Consider the following 10,831-nt stretch of genomic DNA (forward strand, 5'->3'; position numbering starts at 1 on the left):
CTTTATGCCTTTGTACTGAATGCATCTGGGCAGAACCAACGGGCCGCCTCATAAATGGCAAACTCCTTGCTGGGAATGTGAGAACTGCTGGAGAAAGCGCTATCGTTCACTTTCCAAACCTCCTCACCTACTAGAGAGCAAACAACTCACTACTTGAGACCTCCTACATAGCACGACCTAATAAATCTTTGGTCTACTGGTAACATCGGTCAATTTTAAGATATTGATTTTTCAATAACAGGGTACATTTCTTAGCTTTTAAAAAAAAGTACATAAGCACTTAATTAGAGTGGTAACAGATAAGATGAGGCGAAAAAAACCTGTAACCTGTTCTCCCTTACTTGCTCTTAGACTATCTTGGACTATGGCACAGTGTAACGACATCCTTCATCTGTCGTACCTCCCCTCCCTTTCCTACATATATATATATCTCTACATTTTTAATAGCATTCTAAGTAACTCAATCGTTGTGCTGGTTGAAAAGAAGGTAGCTCTGAAATTTAGAATAAAATTAACTTAATGCTTCCCAGAAAAAAAAAAAGTAATAGGTTTTAAACATGAATTCTACAATCTGAAAGTTTATCTCTGTGAGGCAATCCTTGTGATTCAGTTATCCCTCTTCTTTCAGGAAAGAGCAAGACTATTTCACACTGTGACACAGTTCTTGTTTTCTTATCTACAATTTAGAAAACTTTGGACAATGCACTCCACTGTTCAGCCCTAAGAAAACTTGAGAACCAAATGCCCTAATTACATTACATTCCTTTACCTCCCTATAAAAAAAGGGAAAAGAGTAATTAATCAACAAAGGTCAAAATATGCCTTTTTACTCCCTCTCTGCCTGGGCTGCATGACAAGCTCTGGTTGTCATTATCTCTCCAAGCAGAAAAATGTTTCTTAAGGTGTTTTCCAGGCTGGGCCTTTACAGGTGCCTGGTGGCATATCTGACCAGAACCACTGGTCACTCCAGAACTGGTCTTTTCCAGACAAGGTCTATTTCATGTGCGTCTTCCACACAAGCTAAAGATGGCCACAGCCCAGACCTGTCTTCAGCAGCTCCTATGTTTATCTCTCTGCTTTCGGAAGCCTAACCAAGACAGAAGAACCTGAGGGAAGGAACAAACATCCCAGCCTCATCGCTCTTCCACTAAAAGGATGAGAAAAGGTATCTGGAATCTCATGACAAATCATGTTGACCCCTTGTCTCACTGTTTTACATGTAGAAAACCCAAACAAAGTCTCTGGGAGCTGGAGATGCAAGTCACTGCAACATAGTGGTTCAACAGTTAATATTTTAATCTTTGGGGAAGAAAATGGTCTCACATCAAAGGAATCCTCATTTTGTCAAGGCCTTACTGTCCCTCAAACACAGAAACCCCATCAAAGTCTATGGATTTCCAAGCAGAGAGTAGATCAGACTTGGCCATGGTGAAGAAAGTCTTAGATAGGCGCAAAGGGTTTGTTAGCTAATTAACACAAAAACAGAGCTGTTAATTTAACATCTTTTTTTTTCCACCAGAAACCCTTCATTGTTGAAAAAGCTTCACTTTACCAGTTTCATTGTCACTGGTTAACTTGTCCTCTCTCTCTTCCCTCTCTAAAGTGCTGCTTGCTGAGGATATGCTGGATGCAGAGCAGTTGTCTTTTTCATTCACTTCCTCATTCTGCCTCTCTTTTTCACTGAGTATTGCACTTTCTTCTGGCTCTCTCTCTGGTCCTTGCTCCACCTCACTCTCTGGTCCCACCTCTGTAGCCTCTATTTCCTTGGGTGTCTCCGTTCCCTGCTCGGCCTCAGCCTCCTGCTCTGGTTCTGGTTCTGTCTCTGTCTCTGGTTCAGGTTCACTGGCACTCACTGGTGGAGAGAACAATGGGAGAAAAAGATTCACTTAACATCGGAGTCATCTCAGGCTCACCCCTCGAAATGAGAGCAATGTGAAAGTTGTACAAGCGTCTTATGGAAAGAAAATAAAAAGCAAGTCCATGGCATGCTGAACATTAGGAGCAACAGACTGATGAATGTTGTGCGACAGCAGCACTGCATGTGAGAAGCCTGGCAAAGCCCCTCGCTTGCTGTCTGGAGCCAGCCCGCTGTTTTTATACATACTTCCACAGCTGGAGTGTTGGACTCGCATAAGGATTTGAACCAGCAGAAAATGGGCATCCCACCTGAGCATGACATAGACAACTCAGGGCCTAGACAGAGCCAGGAAGGAAGAGATCTTTAAAAAAAGAAAAACAAAAAGGAGGAAGATTGTGGCTTTTGGTTGAATTTTCTCTGGGTTCTGGAAGCATTCTTTTTTTCACCTGATGACGAGCACTTCAACGAAAAAATAAAAATATTAGTTTTATTAACACAGCTGAATGGCACAGTCTGGAAATGGCACCGTCACACATTTGGCTGACGAAAAACATATGTTTTTTCATGCACACTTACTTCAGAATAGCCACATCAAAACTGAACAAAGTTTCCAACTGCTTGGCATATGGCACAAACTTAGTTTCCAATTGGTTGGCATACGGTGTATGATAAGCTTTTTTATCAGTTGGCACACAGCAAACACTGTTCATAGTATACTTGGTTTCTTCTTCCCTGCTTTATCACTGGCAGTGAAATTCATTCGTTCACCTTTAGGGTTTTTATGTATAACAGCAGATTTTCACATGCAAATACTCTCTGCGTGCTGCAAAGAAACCGAAGACCATCCACACATATTCACATCAAGCAGCTCATAATTTTCTGAAAACTGAAATGGCCATGCAAGAATGATGAAAATGGGCATGCATGTTAGTTCTACATATTCCCCAGATTCCCTCTGTATTAAAACTTCTAGGGTGGCTGAACTACAATGTCCAAGTCATCTTCAGTTTTTCCCTCTGTTAACTACTTTTCATTACAATATTGCCTTCTGGACTTGTCATGGTCATTGGATTGCATGATATGCAATAAGACTGTCTTCCAGAGCTACATGAATCTTTGAAGGAAAAAAGTATCACACTGCAATGCAATCTAAAGGTTTCAGTCCTCTACGGAGCCAGTAAATAGATTTATGCTGAGAAAGCATAAGCCAAAATAATGAAGGTCACAATGCCTTCCTAAGACTGTTTCATGTTGTGTGCCTATCCTATTTTCTGAGACACCCATACAAAGAATAATGACTTCTATCAATGCCTGTACCTATCTTTACAATAACACACATACTTTTACATTAGCTTCCACTAATGCGTCTTCAGTACCACACTATTCTACTTAATTTCATATAATCTAAGCGTAAAACACTGCAAATTATTTTTTGCCACTGATTTCATTGGAGCTGAGCTTCTACACTTTCACAATTGATTTTAAATGTGTACTCAGTTAAATAACTAGACATGCATATATAATGCATATATAAAAAAGAAACATACATGAAATATGTTTAATATATACTCCATGCACACTCAAAGCCCTCTAAGATGTTTTAAACCACTCCCAATTAGCAGCTTACCTTTCTCCCTCTTCTACATAGACAGCATTTAAAAGTCTCCCATTAGAGCAGCTCTACACATGCCTTGACTCTCTAAATGTATCTTACCTATGACTGTACTCTGGGCACTGCCTACAAGAAAATCAAAATTATAGGCGCTGGCAAGAAGAAGTTGGTAGACACTCTGAATCCCAGAAGTGTGTTTCTGAGCACAGCTGTCAGTGCGTAGGTATAGTACAAGAGCATTTTAAAGTCAAGCCAAGATTTGAATATAACTGAGATGCAAGCTTAGGAATCCTTCAGGAGATCCTGGAACTACCACGGTACTGTAGCATGGAAGACTGATCTTCCCATGCTGGAATGGTCCATATAAACAAATGTCATCAATTTATCCTTGAATGACCATAATATTGTATGTATTTTAGATGTTTCTCTCTAAAAAACAAAAGCTTTCATGCAATAACCAAAAAGGTGAACTCAACAGCTCAGGTGGAGAAAGCAGCTGACTGAAGCATGGCCAGGACTGCTAATGCTTATGGCACCTTTGTTGTCATGAAGGTACACTAAAGATTCAATAGGATAAAGTCAGGGGAGACATAAGAAATGGCTGAGAAAATGAGAATGTTCAAAAGAATACTGGGTACTCTTCACACCAGAAATATTCCACACACACCAGAAAGATGCAGCATCTTAGTAGAATCTAATATACAACAACAAATGAAGAGCAACATACTGACACAGACTGCTCTTTTGTGTTCAAGGACTATCGAAAATTTAAGCACTTCTAGAACAGAACAGGGATATGTTGACACTCATTTTGACAGTCTCTCTTTTTGGGATCATGTCAAACAATCCACCCATAACCTAAATAACTTATAAGTAGTGAGCTAAGTCCAGTAATGCTTCCCTTAAAAAGCAGTTCAAAAATCAGATCAGTCAGCAAACACTAGTAGGAAACAAAGCCAGCAAGCTAGATGTGCGTCCATCACTTGCAGTTCCATTGTGCGATCCATTGGGCTGATATTGATGACAACTTCTAAAGATGTTAAAAACTAGAATTCTCGGTGGACGCTTTGTGGTGGCCTATTTGAAACAAGCTGGAGCTTTCAGTCCCATAACTACTGAATCACTTTTCACACCAGTCAAAACACTACTCTAAGTGGCAACCTTGCAGGTAGCAACAGACCAGGCTCTATTCCCTGTCTTCAGACTTCTGCTGGTGGGAAGCACAAAGACCCAGGGAAGCAAAACTTGGTCGTATTAAAAAGCATCAACAGCAAAGAAAGCATTCCTGAGACGTAAAGAAGTGTGATGCCATTACAAGCAACATACCTCTTTTTTTTTTTAAAAAAAAAAAACAACCAACCCAATTCTTACACACATGCAGTTCTTAAAACCTAAGCTGGGATTGCCAGATTCAGTAGTAGAGGTAATCTCTTTTCATTTGCATCTGCTATTTTTCACATTTCTCTTAAGACTTAGCTTTCCCTCTCCCCCATTAAAACAAATGACTGAATTGAAGTCTTTAAATTAGCAGAAGTTTTACTTGCAACTGTATTAATCGGGAGGAGGAAAATTGAATGTGGCTTTAAGGACTAATTTTTGAGTCATATGTCCACTTCTTTTTCTGCCAGAACTAAATCTCTAAAAATGTATTACTGGAAAAAAATGCGAAGACTTCTTGGAAGAATGAAATCTCCCAAAGAACCTGTGTAACCTCATCACTATAAGAGACAGTAGCATGGTCCCTCAATAAATGTGTACAGATTTTGTCATTTTGAGAGATGGTGTAATCTGCATCTTCTGACATTTTCAAGACTTGGCCACATAAAGCCCTAGCAACTTGATCTGATCGGATGCTGGTGATAGCCCTCTTTTGAGTGAGCGGTTAGAGACAACAGCAATCTGGTCCCTTCTGAAAAAACAGGGCTACGAACTTATAATGCTACACAGGAACATGGAGAGAAACAACTTGTCTTTCGACACTCTGAACGCAGTAACAAACTCTGAAGCAGACACAAGATGTCAAATCCTTAGTACCTGCTGATAAGACCTCCATCCCCACCCTGTCCTATAAGCTCTGAGAGAGAACAACCACCCCTCCAGGCCCACATCTAATACCATGCCAGGGTAATAGATTAGGCAACCACACCTTCATCTATTTTCTCTGCTCTCTACTTGGAGCTGGGAGATACAAACACTAAGTGTCTCTTGAGGATGTATCCAGTAAGTCTGAAGATGGTTATACCCACCCAAGCCCTCTTGGTTCAATTATGCAGGCACCACTTAAAGTCTTGGTGGTTATCTCCCTTCAATTCCTCCAGCACAGGATTCCTCTTGCTGTGAATTCAGCAAGGACTCTCTCCCTTTCTCCAACCGACCCCAATCTTCCCACTTCTTGTGATGATAAAAACAAGCATAGAGTTTGCTTCCTCTTTCTTCATGAAGTCAGGAATGATCTTTCTTTGTCCCCCACACCAGTTCCTCCTCTGACTTTCTGTGCTGTGGTTCCTTTGGATCTACAGCCGGGGCTACAATGGCCTCACTGCACCCTCATGCTCTGGTGCTTCTCTGTCTGTCGAGATGCTTCCACCAGTCATACTTAAGCCAGTATTTGAACCTTGCTTAGCTACTAATATGTTCAGAAGGTTTTCTACTGTCCACAATGTGCACTTGGGTTGGCCTGCTTACTTCCTCAAGTGCTATAAAAGCTGTTCCTCTCAGAGAAGTGTTCATCTCCAATTCCTTTGTGGATTGACTTCAGAGATGTCTTGGTTATTGTTGCTCTCCTTTACTGCACATGTGCACTTCATAAAAAATTCTCCAATGAAATTACAAAGGAGGAAGTAGCTGCTCTGAAAAAAAAATATTAAGTTCGATTTTGAAGTTATGGGATTGCCTTCATTTCCTCTGAATGCCATACCCCAAGTTTTACAAGAGTGAGTCTTACAAGACTTGATTACTTTAGTGGAACCAATTGTTTTATATGAGAAAACACTTCAGCTCAGTAAGTCCAGATTCTTATATTGGGTAAAGATACTGAGACGTTTCACAGCGTGGGACAAAGTTCCACAGAAAAAAATCCATCTCTTTCTTAAGCCCAGTAGATATCGGATGGCCAAAGGACACTTCAGCACAAATGGCATAAATCTGACTCCAAAAATCAATTATTGTTTTGCCAGTAGAGGAACACACTTCACATTTGACTTCAAGTTCTGAATTCTGCAGACATATATCACCCATCCGTTAACACCATTTCTTGCAGATTCTTTGGAGGGTCCTATGCACAGAACCGGGGAAGCATTTTCCTTCTGCAGTCTTATCCTTGGGAAGATGGTGACCCCTGTGTTCAAAGCAACTGCTTGGGGTGCAAGTAATCTGGGTTCTGTCCATGGCTCTACTCCAGCTTTCCTACAACTGACTTAAGCAAGTTAATGCCTCAGTTTCTCTACCTGTTAAGCAGGACTCATAACGTTTCCAAAGGACAGTAAAAGCTGGGATTTTAATTCATTACGGAACGTAAGAAACTCAGATAATCATCCAGAGGCCATGGCACAAAATCTATAAACAAGCCTGCCAGCTGTTGGCTGACATCCAGTAATCTGGCCACCTCCAGATGAGAAAGCCTGGCCTGCCCATGTGCCTGTTACTTCATATGACCTTTCCAATGGTGAAATAGCAGTCCTTCCTCATGCACAGCTCCCACTGAGGTATGCAGATTTCAGGCGCCTGTTCTGGTGCTGTCCTGGCCATCTGCCTGCAGCTGCCTTTGGCTGGATGCTTACCCTGCCCCATTCATATGTTCCTCTCCTTGCCAGACTTCCAGGTGCTGCCCTCTGATGCCTACCGATATTGCCATGAGTTTTAGCAGAGATGACCTGCCTACCCACATGTTGATAGCTTTGCCATATTGTGGCTGCCTGAAGTTGCCCTGTACACCTGCTTTCAATGCATTCTCCAAATGGATTGGGCTGCTCCATTTCATGCCGCAATTTTTTTTTTTTTGAACGCTTTCAGGAGAAATATGTTTAAATAATCACCATAAAAGAGATACTTGCTCCCTACCCAGCTCTGCAATCCTAATGGTGGAAAAATCCAGCTTATTTGCTCTAAAAGCAATATAGCACTCAAAAAAAAAAAGGGGGGGGGGGCATCTGGATGTTTCTGAATATCAGTGCTACAGGAAAATATCCATGTTTTTTTAAGTACAAATGGTTCCACTAAGTCTTTTAAGGCGCCAGACAAGAAAACTGGGAATATTATTGGGAAAATATACAACTCTAAATTAAATAAACTTCACCTACTTACTATGGTGAGGATAAACATATTGAACATCCAATATTTGTAACTTTTTTCTGAAATTGCCTTGCTTTATAGCATGCTACCAGCCATAACACTCAATAAAACCAAGCAGTGCAAGTTACAAATGCATTAATCACCAATAGCATGTAGCAGGAAATCAAATAAAATAAAAATGAATGATGGCGATAATTCACCCTCAACATGCATTCTAGCTCCCAATGTTAATGCAACATCATGTGGCGCAAATATGAATCTGTATGGTGGGTGTTTTTTTGAGGACTGAGGGAGGGGTATATGATGCAAGTGGCAGAATGACGTGCAAACACAAAAAATATTGCTCTGTACACCAATAAATTATATGACAGCAAACCAACCGTGCAAATACTAATTATACTTTCCTTTTTACTAATTGTCTGTGGTCTCTTCTAAGTCCTTTACTACTTGTGCTACAGTTTTAAGAGTTTTTATTGGTGTTAAAAATAACCAGTGCACCCTCCCTGCCTTCAATTCAAGACCTTTTCTGTTTGTCCCATTCAGCCTGTGCTCTGTTGGAAGGTTATTATAATCTTGGCATTCATCTGTTGCATTTCTTTCAGAGAATCCACATAAGCAAAATCTGTTGGCAGGAATATTGTTGGTTTAGTATTCAGTAACTTCTAATATACAAGGAACATGATGCTAAAATTAAGACCCTCTGTATGCTGTATTTTCCAGTTATTCCTTTCTAATAGCATCAGACAATGATAATATAAATCATAGCAACAATTAGCGGTGTATTCTTTGCTTGAATAGACTAGAAGACATCCAAATCTATGGGGAAAAAAAAAGAGGAAATTCAGGAAGACATGATGAAACAATACAATAAGACCCTTTACTTTGGCACCTCAGAGATTATACTGCACTCATGCATCAAAAATCACTGCCAGCCTGAGAGAAACTGTGATAAAATCACTGCTCTTTCCCATGCCCTCCACTTACCTTCTGAGGGCTGAGGGGTCCCACAAGGAGTGGAAGGGGTCTTCAGCTCTTCCTGGGACTCTATGGATGCCGGGCTGACGCACTTGGGTACAGGCGAGGATGGGGCTGAAGGAGATCTCAGGTTCAAGGACAGCTCACTTCTGCCTCGGCTTACACTCCGACTCTTCAGCTCCTTCTCATACTCCTCCGCTGCCAACCTCTCCAAGTATTTGTATCTGAAAGTTAAATTCCAGAGGGTTTCCGTAAAGAAAAAGAAGTCTGTGGCTGATGCTTGTTTATGGATGAAACACCTGCAGAGAATGAGCTGACTTCCTGACACAAGTGGTACAGCACTAAACTGCCTGCTTGGTCAATCTGCCAAAAAACGCACACTAAAGCAAAGATTATTGCCCTGAAAAACATTAAATTGCTCATGACAAAACAAAAGCAAAACCCAGCAGAGTTAAAGAGTCCTTAGATATAGCATTGTGTCTGCATAGTCTTTCTCCTTTTGGAAGCATTTGTCTGTCCTCCTTTTCACCCTCCTCCTTCACATCCTCCTCCTCCCAGCCCTCCCTCTACCAAAACTAAAACGGGAGGGGAAAAAAACCAAGAGGAAAAAAAAAAACAACCTCCAAAGCCAGAGCCCCTTAATACTGATGCAAATAGCCAAAGTCTGAGACTTGCTGCAAGGAGAGGAAAATGGTTCAGTGCAGCAGACAAAAACAGATCTCCCTGAAAATAATACCAATAATAAATGTTTGGACTGACTACCTAAAGTCTCTGAACCTGCTTCTATTTGCTCTGAGAGCAATGCACTGGAATTCACTTTGTTCTCTCCAGACTCTACAATGGAAAGTTTTCTTTTTTTTATTCTAAAAAATTTCTCTGCCGGACTCAGACATCCAATAGCTTGGACCTGACGTCACATGTAGTTTATTCATCAAAGTCACTTTAAAAGAACAAAGATACATCTGTTTTGCATTTTAGGCAGGCAGAACTCACTAACTGTTTATTAAGACCAGCTACCAATCATATTCTTCATAGTGTGCTTTATACATTTCGACCAAAATAACTTTGAAATATGTGCCTCTTCCAGATGTCTGCTAATTTTATCCACCATTATTTGCAAAGGAATAAATTCATGAATACAGCTGGATCGGGCTTTAGACTGTTTTTCTTACCCACAAGTGAACTGTTAAACAGGTTAATCAAGACTACTGCTCATGTCCCCGAAACACTGTGGTCATCCTCCTATAACTCACTGTTGTAAACACTTTGTAAGGGGGAACACCTCTCCTCCCCGCTTCTGCCTCACTGACAGCCCGAATTAGTGTACGAGGGTGCATTAGAAGCAGGCAGGGTAAAGAAGTCAGCCATATGTGGTAACAAACATGCTTAGTACATATGGTACACACGCATGCACATTTGCAAACATCCATATAGAGCACAGAAACGTGTCTTTGAAGAGCAGTCCTTGTGTTTTCAGAGGCAATTTGCTTTATTGCAAACAGCAATAATGAAGAACAAACTCATTTTCTTTTATTCCTCCAGAGGTATGCACAGGCTTTGAACAAATCCTGCAAGAAAAAGAACCCCTACAGACTCTGGATGAAAATATAACAAGCCACATACTTGTATGGTTATAAAATAGGAACTGTTTACAGTTCTAACATGAAGCCAATTCTCGAGAATGATTTTTGCCTTCTCAATAGAGGAGAAAGCCTTTCGCTGGCATTAGCATAATGTTTTGTTACAGTTCATGAAGCCAGTCTTTCTTTTAACTTTGGTCACTTAACGTATTGCGCCTTCCGCCTCCTCGCAAGCAGAGCAGATGGGACTTCGGACGCATAAAGAGCCATTCAGATTGACCACGGAGCTCAAACAGGTACAGCCCAGCTGGCTGCTGCCGAGGAGGGGTTTTGCAGTTTGCCAACAGACTACAACAAAGATCTGGATGGATCCTTCTATAATGGGGGGGGGGGGGAGCTACAATGTTTTATTGTCCTCAGCTCTTTTTCAGCTGCTTTAACATTTTAGCTTCTGTAGCTGTGCGCTGCACAGCCAACCAGCAAAGCAGAGGACTATCATCAAGATATTTCTTCTCA

The 10,831-nt window shown here is 41.0% G+C and overlaps 1 protein-coding gene across 1 annotated transcript in view; it reads right to left on the reverse strand.

The window, feature by feature from the left end:
- FHOD3 (formin homology 2 domain containing 3) overlaps nt 1–10,831 on the reverse strand; it is a 363,610-nt gene that overhangs the window by 62,535 nt on the left and 290,244 nt on the right. The window contains exons 14-15 of the mRNA XM_009885444.1: nt 8,745–8,959; nt 1,553–1,852 (exon numbers count right to left, since the gene is read on the reverse strand). Coding sequence (XP_009883746.1) covers nt 1,553–1,852; nt 8,745–8,959 — 515 coding nt within the window. The remainder of the gene's footprint in view (nt 1–1,552; nt 1,853–8,744; nt 8,960–10,831) is intronic.

Source organism: Charadrius vociferus, unplaced genomic scaffold (genome assembly GCF_000708025.1).
Source record: "Charadrius vociferus isolate BGI_N301 unplaced genomic scaffold, ASM70802v2 scaffold174, whole genome shotgun sequence".
In the NCBI taxonomy this organism is placed as follows: domain Eukaryota; kingdom Metazoa; phylum Chordata; class Aves; order Charadriiformes; family Charadriidae; genus Charadrius; species Charadrius vociferus.